The sequence below is a fragment of the Bos grunniens genome, chromosome 2, assembly GCF_055505025.1.
Source record: "Bos grunniens cultivar Pamir isolate PY7600 chromosome 2, Bosgru_T2T1.0, whole genome shotgun sequence".
NCBI classification, from domain to species: domain Eukaryota; kingdom Metazoa; phylum Chordata; class Mammalia; order Artiodactyla; family Bovidae; genus Bos; species Bos grunniens.
Window position 1 is genome coordinate 122,424,503 of NC_141166.1, and position 19,234 is coordinate 122,443,736.

Genomic DNA, 19,234 nt, shown 5'->3' on the forward strand with positions numbered 1-19,234 from the left:
GCCTTCTAGTGGTTTTACATGGCTATCAGGCAGCCAGGTTGTGGTTGGGTAAGAGAAGGCGGAAGGGAACTCTGTTGGGACTCCCAGGCACCAGCTGGTTCATCATTTTCTGGGTCTGGTTTGGTACAAAGCAGATAATACAGAATAAAGTCTTGAAAACCTGTGTTCTAGATTCAGTGATTGCTGTCTGTTGCGGGACTTCAGAAAATAGGCATTGGTTCACATCTTAATATGATGGTGGTGGTGGTAACAGTATGTGTCTATGTGTATGAGTATGTGTGTGTGTGTTAAGAGGCAGTCAGACTGCCGTTTGAACTCAAATCTACTTTTAAAGTTCTTCTGATCCTAAAAGGTCATGCTTCTGTGATTGAGAAAAAGCACTTTTCCACAACTCTATAGCTGCTTAAGGGAAGGCAGCTCTGTGGCCTAATAGTTTGTGGGGAGAAGACTAGAAGGGATTAGAACAGGGATGTAGGCTGCTCTTCCATGTCCATCCGTCTATATGGCTCCCTTACTAAAGAGCTTCTGGAGGTTGTCAATAAATATATCTGTTATCAATATGAGTTCATTTGGAGATAATATCAAAAGTCTAATTCGTGGCCAGCTTTGAGTAAGAAGCCCTAGCCAAATGCCCCTTCTGGTATCTTCTCTGAGAGGCCCAGCTACCTTATATTAGCAAATTGGAGACTTTCTAGTTAGTATATCAAGCCAGAAATAATAGTGCTGTTCATTCTCAACAATTTCATTTTATCCCTAAAAATCTGATAGTTACCCCATATATATGTGTGTGTCGCTCATTCGTGTCTGACTTTTTGCGACTGCATGGACTGTAGGCCACCAGGCTTCTCTGTCCATGGAATTCTCCAGGCAAGAATACTGGAGTGGGTTGCCATTCCCTTCTCCAGAGGAACTTCTCAACCCAGGGATCGAACCCTGGTCTCCTGCATTGCAGGCAGTTTCTTTACCGTTTGAGCTACAGGGAAGCCCATATATGTGTATATATATATATATATATATATATATATGTTTTCTCTCTCAGTACTGTCTATTATTTGAGTGAGAAATGAAATAAATATCTAAGGAAAGGTAAGTAGACTATAGATGCACAATAAGTTTAGGGAAAAAATTGAAGTAATTTCAAGTCATTTTGGTTGTGAGAAGCCATAAACATACTTCAAGAGAATTCTGCCTCTTAATCTGTAGGTTTAAATGAAATTCAACATGAGTTTTTAAAAAAAGACTTACATTAAATTTTGTTGATAATTTTAGAATTTTTCTAATATAAAGGTGATGTAAATTAAATGCAGTGTATATATACTGAAAGTAAGATTGTTTTCCTTTTCTAGAGAAGAATTTGAAAATTCAAAAGTCATGGTTTTAGGGCAATTAATTTATAATGTCAAAGGTGAGTTTCACAGTTCTAAGTTTGGTATTGAAAAGAATTTCCCAGGTAAGAGATAATCCTGTGTTGAGAAACTGAATAAATTTGGTAGGCAAATACTTGTTTTTCCTAGTTATTACATTTTTATATCATAGGGTAGAAATAACAGAAAATTACAATTTTAAGCAAAAAAATTTTTTACTATTTTTCCTTTGTCATATAAACAATATAAATTTGCTTCTCACTAGGCCTTTTGCATCAAGTATTAATAAATCAAGATTTGAAAAGAATAAATGGCGTCAGCTCATCCAAGGAGAGTTTATTAAAGATCTATGTAAAAAGAAGAGAGATTGTGACTTTACACTGGGTGACAAGCAAAACAGACCAACTGTAGGGCAGAAAATCAAAAATGAAAGTGGGTCAGTGAGTCCCACGGTGGTACAATAAACTGCTGTTTAAATGGATTGTCAGAGAGTACAACTGCCTGTGAACAAGAATGCCTGGGAGAACAATGGTAAATCTGAACAGAAGAAGCAGGGTCAGAGCAAAAGAGTTGCAAAGCACAGAGTGCGAACTGCAAGTCCTTGGGTCAGGCAGAGGATGAAACAGAACAATCTCATCATTCAGAAGCTTCCTGGCCGCCAGCAAGCTGCATAATGAAAAGCAAACAGAGCTGAGGCCCTCCACAGAAACAGGGGAGCAAAACAGCCTCAGGACATGGAGAGAGCTGAGCTGATTTTGAAACTACATGTAACTATCAACTCATCAGGATTAGCGCTTTCCCACAAAGAAAAAAATTAAGTAACAGGAGAATCACTGAGGAGACCAAAATATTTAATCAAGTCCATTTACATTACTTATATTACGAAAGCCATGTACCCAATAGGATTCATTAACTGTGTTTGGTGATCAAAACAACTTTATATACTGAGGAAAGTACCATTTCTCCTTTTCATCTTTGAGATTTCCTGCATATTTTCTTGGATAGGTGGAATTTCAGAAACATAATTACTAAATGAGTCGAGATTGGTAATCTGAAATAGTATGGGAGACCAAGAAGAACAAAGATGTGCTTAAATGGACTGGGCAGAAGTTCATCCATCTGAAAAAACAAATTGGCTAGGTTGAAAATTCTTTATACATTGAATAGGAAATTTTTTTAAAGCGAGATAATATTAAAGTTTGTTAAATGATCAAAAGTTAGTCATTTCCTGATTTAAGATGCACTGAACATCTGTAATGTTCAGGCATTGTTCTGGGCTCTGCTGATCAGTCAAGAAATAAAACAGTATGTTGGCTCCAGTTTCATGGTGCTGATATTCTAGCGGAGGCCCACCACAAGTCCATAAAGAAATATGCAACCAAGAAGTGATCAGTGCTCTAAAGGAAGGAAAAAATAAGCTAAATCACATTGAAAGTAAAAGATACATAAGATGTTTTAAACGGGACAGTCAGTGGTCTTCTCTGAAGTGACAACATCTCAACAAAAGCCCAATGAGGTGAAGAAAAACGGCATATAAGCCCCTCAGAAGAAAAGGAATCCAGTAAAGAGAATGAGGTGAACAAGGTCTGAGGTTGTGCAAGGCCTGTGTGTAAAATACCAATGTAGCCAAGCGAGTGAGGGAACGGTTGGAAGGAGGCAAGGCCAGAACCAGACAGAACTTAATCATGTAGCATCTTAATGATTATGAATTTATGGTGAGTCATTTGAATTTCATTCTTAGGATAAGGATAATGAGAAGTCATCAAAGATTTTCATTGGAGGAACGATGCAATGTTGTGAGAGATTATTCTGTAAATTGTTTGGGAATTAACTATAGGGTGGAAGAAGAGAAAGTAGGGAAACCAGTTAGAAGGCTGTCTGAGATCCTCCAAGTAGAGATTAATGGGACTAAGGTGGTAGTGCTGGAACTGATGAAAGCTGATTGGATTTGGAATACAATTTTGCATGTAGAGGCTTCACAATTTGGTCATGCATTGGAAAAGGAGTGTGAAAGGAACAAGATGATGCAAGGAATACACTAGACCTGAGAATATTCTGTTGACTAAGATGGGAAAGATTTGGAAAAGAGAAGGTTGGTAGGGGCCGGGTGCTTGTTTCTATTTGAAGATTCAGGACAGAATCTAGACCATGTTTTAGATATACTAAATTTGGGGTGCCTATTAAACATCTAAAAGTCAGAATACAGTTAGGCTGTTGGTTATATGAATCTGAACTCAGACGTGGGACTGGGCCTGACAATATACAGTTGGAAATCATCAATTTACATATCATATTTAAAACAGTAGTATTGGATGAGAAGTGAGTACAAATAGAGAAAACATTCAATAACCAAGTCCTGAAAGTAGCTGGCATGTAGGGTGAGAATGAAAAGGATTGTCTAGCTGGCTAGAAAGACCAAGAAGGAGTGGCAAGTGAGCTAAGTGGAAAAACAGGTGTGTTTGATCATTTTGAGATTAAATTAACAGGCCAATTATGTTAAATGCTGTCAAGATTTTATCTAAACTGGGTGTGAAACTGACCACTGGATTTCCCCAGATGGAGTTTGTTGGGGAAATTTGACAAGAACTATTTTAAAGGAGTGATGGGCATAGAAGTCTGACTAGAGTATGTCAAGGAAAGGTTATAAAGTGAGTAACCTTTTATTATACTATAGGAGTTTTGTTCTAAAAAGAAGGGGCAGTGACTAGAGGTAGAATGGAGTCAAGAAACAGTTTCTTGAAATGGAATAAATGAAAATATGTTTTTGTGGTTATGGAAATATTTTAGTAGAATGGGAGAAATTGATGATGCCAGAGAGAGACAGTTTATAATTTTTGGAGAATTCTTTGAAAGGGTGAGATATACTGTGAAAAAGAGGGGTGGATAAAAATGAAGGGTGAGGCTTATGAGAGGAGGCAGAGATATGGATATAGATTCAAATATATTGGTAATTTGGCCATGCTGATGTCAATTCATTAATGGCTATTTCAGTTATTTCTGTAAAATCAACTGAGTGTGAAGAGAGTACAGGGTTGTTAGAGATTTGAGGAGAGAAAAATCAGACAATCTAACAATTTCCGGTGCATTTAGACGACTGATGTTCAGTGATTATTGACACAGATGGATAAATACCATAAGGCTGACTGTCCACCTGACAATCAGTGAGCAAGACCTATAATCCGTGGAGGGAGGGAGTTACCTGCAGAAACAGCACAGTCAGCTCTAACAGTCATCCTGAAACCAACCATGCAGTGGTCTGATCAGTGTCATCTTGATTGTTTTAAGTACAATTAATCTTCATTCCCATGGTTTGTTCCCATTTCTTTGAGGCCCATTCTCAGGATTTGGGTAGTTTAAGTCATGGCTACAGTCTGGTCATCACGTAGTTAATTTCTTTCAACTTGTGGGGGTTTTCACCATCTACAGTACAGCTCAAAAGAAGCTCAAAGGGGGTTTCAATAGTGAAAAGACGGTTCAGAATATTATCTACAACCCTTGAGGAGAAACTAGAAGTCATTGACTTTGCTTAATGACCAAATGATTATCATTGGGTCTCCTTTGTTTTCTTTCGTTCCTGCATTTTTAAACTTTTTTGATTAAACTTGTTTTTTGACTAAAGTTTTTCTACAGACAAAAGCCAGGCTGAGGACTTGGGAGCCCAGGGAAAGGGACATAGGGCCCTGCTCCGTTTCAAGGGTATGGTAGCCTAGAGTGACCATAGTTTCAATAGAAGCAATTGGAAGGCAGAAACTTTGAAAATGCCAGGACAGGACATCCTTCTGTGGACACACTTAAGAAAAAAATAAGCATCATTTGTTCTGTGGCTTTAAACGCAACTCTCCATTCATTATTTTATTTTTAGTGCTTTCAAGGCTAACCACCAACTCCTGCTGATTGATGCATTCTTTATTTTAGATATGCTATTGTGTTCAATCAATGACAGCCAAGCCTTGCAAGAGAAGGAGTCATTCTGTCTCTTGCTATAAGTGAAATTGCCCAACACTGTTTAGCTCCATTATGTGTAGGCTTAAAAATGTAACTTTACTTCTGAGTTCATGGAATGCATTAGCTTTGAAGAAAAAGGGAGAGCACTTGGCTGTAGAGGGCAAAAGAGACATTTGGTCTATCAAAGTGATTCTCAACCTTGGCTAAACAGCCATATCCTTGCAAAATTAAAAAAATCATATTCTTGCCTGAATCCAACCTTAGACTTTCTGATAAAGATATGAACACTTTGCATCTTGAAAAATGAGACTAGATTACTCTTCAAAGATACTCTTTGAATTCATACTTCTAATGATAGCAGGTAAGTGTACTTTGTCTCCTATCTTCTTAGTATTTACTGCTAAATCTTTCATCCAGGTTTTACTCTTGGGCAACAGCTTTGGTAAAATATATGATAAGTAAAATACACATAAATATGTAATACTTCTGAATATTTATGAGTATCAGACAAACATGCCTCTATTCCTATGTATGATTAAGAAATTAGCATATTACACATTTATTCTTCTGCAGAGAAATGCTTCTGTAAGTAATGTGTAGTTAAGTGAAATGATTATGTGTGGATTTGCAATTTACATTAACTGAACAGTCATAGTATGGGACCAGAGAACAACTGTGCTGTGTATATGAAATTACTTTAAATAAAATAGAAAGGGATAGATTTAGGGTGAGTTCAGGACATATTTAGACTTCCCCGGTGGCTCAGATGGTAAAGCGTCTTGCTTACAATGCGGGAGACCTGGGTTCGATCCCTGGGTCGGGAAGATACTCTGGAGAAGGAAATGGCAACCCACTCCAGTACTTTTGCCTGGAAAATCCCATGGATGGAGGAGCCTGGTAGGCTACAGTCCATGGGGTCGCAAAGAGTCGGACACGACTGAAAGACTTCACTTTCACTTTTCAGGACATATTTGGTGTTTACCTTTGGAATGAAATGGATAGGTCATTTGATCTCTGTGACCCTAAGCATTAAATTAATAGATAGCTATTTATTATAGCTATATTTAATTTATTATGTATGAATGCATTTATTTATTATAAATGATTTATATTTATTTTAAATGAATGACAAGAAGATTAGACAAAATACATGTGAAAGCGTTTTGGGAAATGCAAAGCACATTTTCAACCTGACAAATGGTGGGCCTTTACTTCTTAGGCTTGATGTACCATATTATGGCTTAAATTATATTCCTTGAGTAAATTAACATGATTATTTTGATAAAATTTGAAGGATTGATATACAAGCAATCATCTTTTTAGAGCCATTAAACTCGCTCTTTTGTGTATAGTAAGCCTTCAGAAAACTAATGATTGTTAAATGTATTTTTCAAATAGTTTTCTCATAAAGAAATTAGACTTGCTATTTTGCTTAATCTAACCAGCATATTGCTCCATCAATGGCTGTCCAAATTATTATCTCCGAGTTGGACCTCCTCTTCCCCACATCAGAACTCTCTAAATGCTTTATTTCTGCAACATGCTTTCATTGAATGAATTTCTTTTATATGCACACCATCACCTCTGACCTACATTCCCATCTGATTTGCAGTTGTGTCTCTCCCCTGTTCAACACACAGAAGGAACATTATTATATTGAACTCATATTGCTTCTTTTCCGATAACCCAAATATTATTTGTAACTTGGTTCTATTCTGAGAATTATGCTAGGTTAAATTTAAATTCTACATCTTCCTGATTACAAATTCTATTAAAAAACATTAACAGCAATGATGAAAAAAAGACTGAGAAGTTAGATTTATATCTGTTATGAGTTGAAAGAATTTGATAATGAAAAGGGCCTCATGATCTTAAGTTACTACATTTTCCTACAGGTTTTATTTGGAAAAGATCAATGACAATGGAAGATTGAGCGCTTAGTGGTCCACATGAAAAGCCCCCAGTAGAAATTAGGGGCCCAGATTTGTGTCCTAGCTCAGCGCATGATTGCTATGTGAATTTAAACAAGTCCCTTTGCCAACCGAAATTGTCCTTTCATCTTTAAAGCGAAGAGATTAGACTTGATTTCATATTCACAACTATTTGTGAATCAGAGACCCCTCTGAGATTCTGCTGAAAACTACGAACCTTCTTCCCTGAAGAGGCACAGATATAAGTATAAATAGAATTCCAAGAGGGTCAGAGGCTCTCAAAATACACCCACAAATTCCCTAGAGGACTTTAGAATGAGTTCAAGTAACTGAAATATGTGGTTGAAAACAAATGAATTCATTTACATTTGCTACTCCCAATGTGAATTAGTTTTAAAACGTGAATCTGGGCCATTTATGTCATTTAAAGTTAGAATTACTTTCTTGTACCTTATAGTACTCACAGCAGAGCAGATTCTGCAGTAGAAAAGAAGCTCTGCTTTGTGTATGAATAGCATATCAGGGTCCTGGAGTTATTTTAGTCTGTCCTGCTACTCAGTGCAGGATCCCTTAACTCTCCTCTGAAACAGAAATTTCGCTTTGACTTGAACACACACAGTGATGGGGAGCTCATTCACATGCTTACTGCTGGGCAAACATGAAGAACTTAGAAATTTTCTTCTTTATATTAAACCATGCAGATGTCCCCAACTTAATGATGGTTCAACTTACAATAGTTCAAAAGCAATATACATTCAGAAGAAACTGTATTTCAAATTTTGAATTTTAATCTTTTTCTGGGCTAACAGTGCTGGGCAAGGCAGTGAGCACAGCTCCACTCACCCATACCATGATGAATGAGAACAACCAATACACTTGCAACCATCCTGTACTCAGACTGCCATTCTGTTTTACACTTCCAGTATGGTATTCAATAAATTGCATGAGAGGTGCCACACTTTATTATAAAGTAGGCTTTGTGTTAGGTGATTTTGCCCAACTGTAGGCTAAGATATGGGAGAAGGCAATGGCACCCCACTCCAGTACTCTTGCCTGGAAAATCCCATGGACGGAGGAGCCTGGTAGGCTGCAGTCTATGGGGTCGCTAAGAGTCGGACATGACTGAGCGACTTCACTTTCACTTTTCACTTGCATGCATTGGAGAAGGAAATGGCAACCCACTCCAGTGTTCTTGACTGGAGAATCCCAGGGATGGGGGAGCCTGATGGGCTGCCATCTATGGGGTCGCATAGAGTCGGACATGACTGCTGCGACTTAGCAGCAGCACAGCAGGCTAATATATGTGTTCTGAGCACATTTAAAGTAGTCTAGGCTAAGCTGTGATGTTCAGTAGGGTGTATTAAATGCATTTTCCACTTATGATATTTTCAGTGGTTTACCCTTTTGCAAATCAAGGACCATCTGTAATTTGCCTTTACTACATGAATGTCAGCTCTCAGTAGCTACTTAGATAAATTTTATTTCTTTTTCCAGGCTTTGAAGAAATCAATGGCAACCTCTTTTGTCCTCTTAATTTTCTTTATGCTTAACAGTCCAGTTTCATATCCAGTTCTGGAAGAGATTTCATAAAACTGCTTTCAATCCCAGTTATTTCCTTCAGTGGAACTCTTGAAATGCCAAGTCCAGAACTGGGCAGCATAATCCAGAAAAGGTCTGACCAGCACACAGTTCGAGAAAAGTCTCCTCTCTTAAATTGCTGCCTCTGCTGTTAGAAGAGCTCAGTTCCTACACACAGGTGACTCTGCTGGGTCACCAGGAAATTGTGGTCACTTGAACCCCTAACCATAATCAATCTGGGTTGTCCTCATTCTCTTTGACTACCAAAATAACCTTCCTACAGAAAAAGCTCCCTTTGACCTCTACCTTAATCACTTAGGCCATCTTCCCAGCTCTTTGGAATACTAATTTTGTCATTCATCATGTCATCTTTTCTTTGGAGTTTCATGTCATCTACCTGCCCTTTTTTTCCCTCTGAATTAATTGATAAACATATTGGCCTGTGGTTTGCCAAATGTAAGCCTCCTTTTATGGATGAATTCTTCATAATTCTTTACTCAGTCACTTTACAACTTCACCCAACTCACATCTGACCTCCTGACCTACAGAATGGAGAAGGGTATGAGTATAATGTTCTGGGTGGGGGCAACGTTTCTTTTCTTTTTCTTCTTTTACTCCATCTGCTTTCTTTTCCTCAAACTATTTTCTTCATCCCTTCATGTATTCATGTTGCATCCTTGTCTTGTCTATGGTTTCTTCTCTTGTGTGTTCATTCTTGCTATGGAGAAAAGCACCTCTGTGCATTTGGGAATCCCTCTGCTTTCCGCTCACGTGAACCCTGGCTGTGCCTCTCTTGCTTCAGGAGGCCCTTTGCCACATGTTGGGAATCAGCACCTGGGCAGGTGAGCTGTTTTCCTATGTGCTCATTAGCATCTGGCAGAAGAGGAAGCTTTGAGAATTTCATCAACACCTCCAGACCAAGTTGCTCTCCTTCACCTCCAGAATTACTCAAATATTGAATGTGGGTTCAAAGAAAATTTAAGTATAAAGTGTATGTGTGTCTGGAGATAGGAAGAGGAGCATGGGGAGAAACATTTTAGACAGTCTTCACAGACTTCACACTTTAATCTCAGCATTTATTGCATCTAAAACCAACCAAACATTGCTGGAAAGGAAAAAGAGTCAAAACACAAATTAACTAACATCTGTTACTCAATGGAAAGATGATATTAGTGATAAATGCTTTGGGAACCAAAGAATCTGTGGTTCTGTAGAACAGCACTGTGTTGTCACCAACTTCTGCCTCATCAACATCTTTCACCTGGAAATGGTTAATGCCACACTCGACTAAGACTAAGAAGGCACGTTTCAAGGTTTGCTGGAGTCATTTTACTTTAAAGAAGGCTTTCTCATATAACTTTGTGGCCATTATTATTACAAAATAAATAAGTAAATAGACCTATAGTAAAAATATGGGGAATAGTTGATTAATGGTTTAATAAATTGGAAATTCTAATTACCATTTTTAAAGTGTTTGACCCCCTCATACAGACAAATCAATGTTGGCATTGAATTAACCCTAATTTAAAGAAAATTGTCTGAACACAACTTCATTACTCTGTAATTACCTCAAGGATAAAAGGGATGAACTCTGGAGACAGTAAAACCTTTGGGAACCAGGAGAGATGCAGACAATTTTAGCTCAGGAAAGAGTGGAAGGCAGCTGAATGATTACTGGGCTTTAATATTTCAGAGGGAATGACAAGATGGTTTGAACCAGATTAGTAGGTAATCCTACAATAAATCCTAGAGATTGATAGATTAATTTAGGTTAGCATCCAAAAGTTAAAGGTGAAAGTGAGTTGGGTGTCTCCTGACAATGGAACTTTATACTTCATTCACTCATTTATCATTTAGTCGGTCTATACTGAGGAACTTGGATGTGTCAGAACTTCTCTTGGAACCACACTATCCTTGTTGTTGTTGTTCAGTCACCCAGTCATGTCCAACTCTTTGAAACCCCATGGACTGCAGCATGCCAGACCTCCCTGTCCCTCACCATCTCCTGGAGTTAGACCAAGCTCATGTTCATTTCATCAGTGGTGCAATCCAGCCATCTCATTCTCTGACACCTTCTTTTCCTTATGCCCTCGATCTTTCCCAGCATCAGGGACTTTTCCAATGGGTCATCTGTTTGCATCAGATGACCAAAATACTGGAGCTTCAGCTTCAGCATCAGTTCTTCCAGTGAGTACTCAGGGTTGATCTCCCTTAAGACTGACTGGTTTGATCTCCTTCCTGTCCAAGGGACTTTCAGGAGTCTTCTCCAACACCACAGTTTGAAGGCATCAGTTCTTTGATGTTCTGCCTTCTATATGGTCCAGCTCCCACAACTGTATGTGACCACTGGGAAGACCATAGCCTTGACTATATAGACCTTTGTCAGCAAAGTAACGTCTCTGCTTTTCAACACACTGTCTATGTTTGTAATTGCTTTCCTGCCAAGAAGCAATCGTCTTCTGATTTCATGGCTGTAGTCACCCTCCACAGTGATTTTGTAGCCCAAGAAAAGGAAATCTGTCATTGCTTCCACCTTTTCCCTTTCTATTTGCCATAACCTAGATAGCATATTCAAAAGCAGAGACATTACTTTGCCAACAAAGGTTCGTCTAGTCAAGGCTATGGTTTTTCCTGTGGTCACGTATGGATGTGAGAGTTGGACTGTGAAGAAGGCTGAGCACCGAAGAATTGATGCTTTTGAACTGTGGTGTTGGAGAAGACTCTTGAGAGTCCCTTGGACTGCAAGGAGATCCAGCCAGTCCATTCTGAAGAAGATCAGCCCTGGGATTTCTTTGGAAGGAATGATGCTAAAGCTGAAACTCCAGTACTTTGGCCACCTCATGCGAAGAGTTGACTCATTGGAAAAGACTCTGATGCTGGGAGGGATTGGGGGCAGGAGGAGAAGGGGACAACAGAGGATGAGATGGCTGGATGGCATCGCTGACTCGATGGACGTGAGTCTCAGTGAACTCCGGGAGTTGGTGATGGACAGGGAGGCCTGGCGTGCTGCGATTCATGGGGTCACAAAGAGTCGGACATGACTGAGCGACTGATCTGATCTGATCTGAATAGGGCCAGATGCCATGATCTTAATTTTTTTTTAATATTTAGTCTTAAACCAGCTCTTTCTCTCTTTTCCTTCCCCCTCATCAAGAGGCTCTTTAGTTCCTCTTCTCTTTCTGCCATTAGAGTGGTATCATCAGCATAACTGAGGTTATTAATGTCACTGAGGTTACTATCCTTGTAACCTTAAACAAACCATTTATCTTCCTGGAATCTAAATTTCACCATCCAGGGATTTTTCTCATGTAGTTGTTGTGAGGTTTAGTAACTCAGATATGTAAGACTCTAGCAGAGTGACTGATTGAATGCTCGTTAAACTCCCCTTCCTTCTCCTCAGGATTTAGACCTTTTTCTCCTATGTAATCTATACCAAGATGAAATAAGTTCCATTTGTTAACAACAAAGTTCTCTATAATGACTGTGAGTGATCTGTGCTTGCAGATGAAATTTAAGTATTTAAATATTATTACAACCAATCAAATATATTTTCAAAATAATCCCCCAAGCCCAGGGATGTCATTCCTTGTCAAATGGTTCTCTGAGGCTTGCTGACTATAGTATATACAAATCCACTCTCTCTCTTTTTTTTTAGTTTCTTCATTTCATAGTAAACAAGAGCAGTGACTTCCTTTCATTTATTAAATCTAAGGATAATGTTTTCCAGTAATATTTAGAAAAATCTCATAAACCACTTTTCTGAAAAATATAATATCTATAAACTTTTCAATGTTAAGCATCACTATAAGGCAGAGTGTCAGCTAGTATGATGTTTTAGCAGAATAGACCCAAGTGAAATGAAAGATAATTTTGTAGAGTATGGTTGTAGTAATTGCCTTCTGATTTATACCCCAAATTTGAATTAATTTTGGAAAAAACCTGAACATACATTAGTATGGAACTTCCAAAGACATATATTTAAGTGTCACATCATTCATCCCATTAGTCATTTATACAATCAGTATTAATGAACACCTCCTATTTGCCAGGCTGTGTGCCTGGGACTCCAAAGTGAAACTCCGTAATCCTGACCTCAGCAAGTTTGTTCTAGTGAGAAAGACATGTAAACAAATATAGTTCTATAAAGTAATTGATAAAAAGAAAGTGATCCCAGAGCAGAGGGAAATATTTGAAAGACCAAGGAGGTCCACGTGGAGAACTTGGGGAGCCTTCACAGAGGAGGCCAGCTGAGATCAGGATGAGTGAGAGGTTATCGGGTGGGTAGTAGGAAGAAGCTATTTGGCAGGGAGAATAGAACGAGAAAAAGATGGAGGTTTGAGGGAGCCTAGAGTGACCTGTGGGCAGCCTGGTGGCTCAGATGGTAAAGAATTCGCCTGCAGTGCAGGAGACCCAGGCTCAATCCCTGGGTTGGTAAGCTCCCCTGGAGAAGAGAATGGCTAGTATGGCTAGAACACTCCAGTATTCTTGCCTGAAGAATTCCATGGACAGAGGAGCCCAGCAGTCCATGGGGTTGCAAAGAATCAGACAACTGAGCAGTTGACACACATAGAGTGATCTGTAATGTTTAAGAGCAGGTTAGTATTGTTAGGGCATAAATTACTATTAGAAGGGGATGCAGGAAAGGCTGGTGGAAATGAGGCCAGATAGGTAGGGAGAAGCCAGATCATATAAGCTTACATAGCAGGCAAAGATTTGACAATGGTTTTCCTCTGTGTAGATTGTGGAGGAAGTGACTGAAGCATTTTTAATACAGAAGTTTCAGAATCGTATCCATATGTTTTTATTCCTAAAGAAGACTAACAACATTCTGATTCTTTTTTTGTTTGCAAGTTATAGAAATGGTGCACACAGACCTCTTTGTTCCTGAGGTTCTAATGGTTTTCATTGTAACAGAGTTCATGGATGCCAAAAGAAATATTTGAACTAAGTGATATGTCAGAATTACAATAAGAGCCTGGGAGCAGATTTTTAGTTAACAGGTTTTTAATAGGCAGTGGTGCAATTCTTAATGAAGAAGGTTTAATGACTATAAAAGATGCCTGTCTCTAATGGAAATTGGGCTGGGTGTGTTTTTATCCCTCGGTGAATTAATTAAAAGGTTTATATAGGATTGATTGTTTAGATTCTTGGAGAAAACACATATACACCAATGAAAACGTTCCTGTCATTTTCTTTATCTCTTGGAGCAAAGCAGTCACTCTGCCAGAAATAAATTGAGCATAATTTTTATAATTTCAGGGGTTAAGCATATGAAAGGCCAGAATGAATCAGCATTCCCTGAAGAGGAAGAAGGCGTGAACGAGAGAGCGCAGCAGTGGGACCATTAATTACGGGTCTGCAACAAGAAGGCTTCTTGGGAATAACTGAACTATTAACCTTTCTGAATATCCCATGGAATGCCACTGCTTGACTTCCACCTCTGCTCTCCACACTCATACAATAGTAATACACCTCCTGGGAAGTGCCCCTTGACAGAACTTTAGAACCACCTACAGATTGTTTCATATTACGATACTTGCAATTAAAGAATAAGTATTTATTTTACAGTGATTTTTCTTTTTAACAACATAGAAAATCTGCAAACATGTGAGTGTTCTAACTTTAATACTGCCCAGCTTAATCCCTGATGTCCTACTGATACAATTTACCTTCTAAGGTCAAATGTAAATAGCATCACTTTAAAGGAAAAAAATAAATATTAAATATCTTTAGACATGAATCCGTGTCTGGGTTTAACTTACAGAGGAATTTAATTAAACTTTTAAGTTAAGTTCTGCATTTATCATGTTTCTGTATACTTAATGGTACATGGTATTTATTTCAAAATGATTAAGAAATGCCAGATTTTTTTATTCAAAATATCAAAAGGTATTCATCTTTAGATATTAAACATCTTTTTCTCTCCAACAACACATTAATGGTTAAAGGACCACAGAAGTCTCTCCATTTTCTAAGCTGTGAGAGATGTATTTTTTTTTTTTTTTATCATTTCCACTAGTTATTCAGAAAAAAAATTATAACTCTAAAATAAAACATGCCAAATCTCCCCTGTTGCTCATTTTTGGCTATTACTTGAAATATGAGGTGTTTTCTGTTGCATTTTAATGAATAATTAGATTTTATAAATCTATTATCATAAGAAATTTCATTAATTCATGCTTTTATTAATTCAACAACTATTTTTTATGAGTTTATCTCTAAGAAGGTACTTTGCCGGGTGTTATGAAAATAGAGGAAAGATTATTTCTCCACTACAGAACTGGCAGAGAAACATCAGTGCAAAGCAAGATTTTCCAAGACAGTATGTATGTACTGAATATCACTTTTGATAATTCAAAGTCCTGGCATCCTGATAAATATTAATTATTTATTGGATTATAATGTAAAGTATCTGTACCACATAATTTAATGGACTGTAGCCCTCCAGGCTCCTCTGTCCATGGAATTCTCCAGGCAAGAATACTGGAGTGGATTACCATGCCCTCCTCCTAGGGATCTTCCCAACCCAGGGATTGAATCCCCATCCTTAGGTCTCAGTGGCATTGACATTGACAGGTAAGTTCTTTACCACCAGAGCCGCCTGGGAAGCCTAATGGAAGTGCAGGAATGCCCAATTGGGATTCCACCTTAAGAATATTAGTGAGGTTCAAATGTTTCATTGATTAAAAAAATTGAGTTGAAAAGATTTCTCAAAAGTCAGTAAAGAGGGAAATTAAGATAGGAAGAAAAAATAAATGTGAAATCCACAGTAGGATCTTAGTATCAAGGTGCAAAGGAGTAAAACTGTTTTTAATTTTGACTGTGAGTTTTATAATGTACAGATTAAAAGAAATGGGAGAATCTATAAGCCAGTGAAATAGAGACAACAACCATTTTCCTTTGGATATTTTCCCCAAGAAAATAAAAGCAAAACTCATTGACAAGTAGTATCTCAAGTATGTATGAATACTTATTCCAAGTTTCCTTCTTTTTTCCTTTCTTCTTTCCTTCTTTCCTGCCTCTCATCCTTCCTTCCTTTCTTTCTCTTCTCCCTCCTTCCCCCGGCTTGTTTTGTTTTTGTGAAGCCGGTTTCACCCCAAATTTTTGGAGTTTCTAGACCACCTGCTGTGACTGTTTGTTTGATTTTCTAAGTTTCTCCCTGATTAAAAGCTGATTAAGGCACATATTTAGGGGATTTTGAATTATTTGTGTTTGGAAAACATCCTGATACCCCTTGAGATTATTTGAAGTACCCTGAGGTGCTAAAAAATAAAACCTGCCCTTCCTTTCTTATGAACAGACATTTTTATAAATGTTTTTTCAAAAGGATTCAGACAAACAAAAGAAACCAAAGCTTTTGCTGATTTTGTAATCTTGTGGGGAAGTAAACAGCATGGCTTCTGGATTCTTCTGTTTTCCATTTTTAAAAATAAAAGACATCAAAATTAAAAGAATAAGTTTCCTTCAGAATCATTGGTTTCTTCTATTTTATTCTCTACCCCCAAAACATGGAGATCACAATTAAAAGCCTAAGTTTTCCTTTGGAAAAGTGTTGACTTTCTCAGAAATTTCAAGGAAACTAGCTGTGATACTGGCTTTTCAGGTCACTTTTCACATAGTTACAGGTTACAGCAAAATTTTTTCACAGTGCCAACTTGGCTTCAGTTTGGCTGAAAGATTTTCTGACCAAAACAAAACACAGCAAAACAAAACAAAAACTTTTTCTTTCCCAGACAACATTTATAATGTGATATACTAGTTAGTAGGTGGGCTTTGAGTCAACTGACTTGGGTTCAAATTCAACCTCTACCAAGTTTTAGACTCAGTATCTCCATTTGTAAAATGAGTACAATCATACTTACTTACCCTTACTGGGTAATTGCAAAAATTAAAAGAGACGGATCTATAAAAATGTTTAGCCCAGCATAATGAGTATTTAATAACCGGTGTCTATTAGTACTGCTAGAATGAGAAAGGGCCTGAGACTGTCTATCCAAATCTTCTCTAATACATCCTCCACAATAGCACAGACAAGTGATTGCCTCTCCTACTCTTGCACAGCTCCTGCTGAATGCCAGCCCAGCCAAGGAACTTTATTCTTTTGTGTGTTAATCTCTCTCTTTCTCCTGTACTTTACCTCCTTTCCTATATCACATCTGTTCAGATACCGAAGAACACTCTGGTGTCATCTCCTCAATGGTCTCCCTTCTGAGACGACACCTCATCAGTCCCCCCCAGTCCTGTCTTATCGTGCTGGCCACTTGTTCTTTGATACTCCTCCACTGCATACTCTGAATCTGGGAAAGATTAGGTCAGACGGATTAGCTGAGTATTTTTTAAATCTCTCTAAACATAAGGAACTGAAGCAGAGAGTATAGAGGGGTAGAGCAGAATTCTAGGCAAGATTTATTTCTATTAAACAATAATTTTGTAACCCCCTTTTCTTCCCAGAGTTGTGCAGGGTAAGCATCTTTATAAAAAACAAAATTCTCAGACAATTTTCCGTTCTTAAGTTTCACCATTCTTTTAAATTTTAATTCAAAACAATCCATTTTAAATTGTATTTCAATTATACCAGTGCTGTCTATATTGTGGAAATGGATGATTTTAGGTTAGCATGGACAAGTTATTTTTATATTTATAGATACTATTATATATTAGAAAATATACTTAATCACAAATCCTTAAGCTATTGTTGCTTAGGGTGAGACAAGCTTAAAGTGTGAGTATATTTTAAATCAATATTTTTAAAAGGTGTTAAATAATCATAGTAGAAGTCATACCTCAAAATCATGAAAGTGATATACAATTGAGTGAAATTTTAGAAATACTATTATGGGGTGTTGTCATAGCAAATAGCTTAAGTGCAAGTATCGCAGAGTTTTCTTAGTAGCAATATGGATTTATGAATTCATAAATAAACCACTTACATTGCATTGCTTTAAAAATTCTGTTTATTTACCCATATCTAAAAGCAAGCAATGTAAAGTGCAAACTGATAATGGAAAAGCATGTCTAATTACACGGAAGTGTTTATGGTTACATGGAATTTTGACTTTTCTGAAGGAAGATGGGAAAGAAATATCCTTAGTTTTCTAAGTCCTTGATTCTAAAAACCAGGCTTCAAAGCTGATAGGTATGCATGCCTGCACGTGTGCTAAGTTACTTCGGTCATGTCCGACTCTTTGCAACCCCACGGACTGTAGCCTGCCAGGCTCCTCTGTCCATGCGATTTCCCAGGCAAGAATACTGGAGTGGGTTACCATGCCCTCCTCCAGGGGATCTTCCTGACCCAGGGATCAGGATCTTCCTGACCAAGGGATTGAACCCATGTCTCCAACATCTCCTGCATTAAAAATGTGTATGTTACTGAAATGTGAAATCTGTTGAAGAAATTAGATTATTAGTCTTCTTAACATTCTGAAGAACTAAATTTCAGAGTAAGAAGAGCTTTTGGAAAATGATAGCAAGCATCTTTGGTTTTGCAAATTGTAAATAATTATGGTGGTAAACTTTGCAAATATCCCATAGAATTCACATAGCAATGGAGGTAAAAGCTTCTACTTTACAAGGTTGTGTGAGTTAAGTGAAATAATCTATGTGGATGCACAGATGCCTGATTGCATTTTGTAGAGTCTACCATTCAACCATAGAACTGTCCTAGATGTTTAGTGTGAGGCTCCCTTTTTCTGTGGATACAGATATTGGTGCAGGCCACTTCTCTCACTGCATTTCATACTTAATTTATGCAGATAATGGAGACTTGGTCTGTAGAGAGAAGATGAACATGAGAGTAGATTAGAGAGAAAAGGAGGTGAAGGAAGGAACTCAAAGAAGCCTGGTAACTTGAAGAAAACAATTGGAGAAAGTAGACTAAAATGGTATTGGATTTATTTTCACTTTTCTTCTCAATCTACAACTATGACTTACCAAATTTTTTCTGTTCCTCTAACTTTTTGTAAACATGAGTATAATTTGAGGGAATGAGCACAGTGAGCCCGAGGAGAATATGGCATTATCATGCTGCTGCTAAGCTGCTAAGTCACTTCAGTCATGTTCGACTCTGTGCGATCCCAGAGACAGCAGCCCACCAGGCTCCCCCAGTCCCTGGGATTCTCCAGGCAAGAACACTGGAGTGGGTTGCCATTTCCTTTTCCAGTGCATGAAAGTGAAAAGTGAAAGTGAAGTTGCTCAGTCGTGTCCGACTCTTAGCGACCCCATGGACTGCAGCCTACCAGGCTCCTCCATCCATGGGATTTTCCAGGCAAGAGTACTGGAGTGCTAGAATCCTAAAAATAACAGAGTTCTAGAGTATGTTCAGCAAGTGGTTCTTCATTATTTTTAGAACAAGCATTTGACAGCAAATAATAGAAAACCAGCAAACAATGGATAGAGGTTTATTTATATAATGCAGGA

The 19,234-nt window shown here is 37.9% G+C and overlaps 1 protein-coding gene across 4 annotated transcripts in view; it reads left to right on the top strand.

Annotated features, from left to right (window-relative positions):
• PPP1R1C (protein phosphatase 1 regulatory inhibitor subunit 1C) overlaps positions 1–19,021 on the top strand; it is a 127,781-nt gene extending 108,760 nt beyond the window's left edge. For 2 of the 4 annotated variants that reach the window (XM_086361449.1, XM_086361440.1), the window contains exon 5: positions 14,078–19,021. In XM_086361449.1, coding sequence (XP_086217575.1) covers positions 14,078–14,166 — 89 coding nt within the window. In that variant the 3' untranslated portion in view covers positions 14,167–19,021. Of the gene's footprint in view, positions 1–3,889; positions 4,013–5,573; positions 5,671–14,077 lie in introns of those variants that run through there. The other 2 variants (XR_015148662.1, XR_015148663.1) reach the window with 2 other exon arrangements.
• The last annotated feature ends 213 nt before the right edge of the window (positions 19,022–19,234 follow it).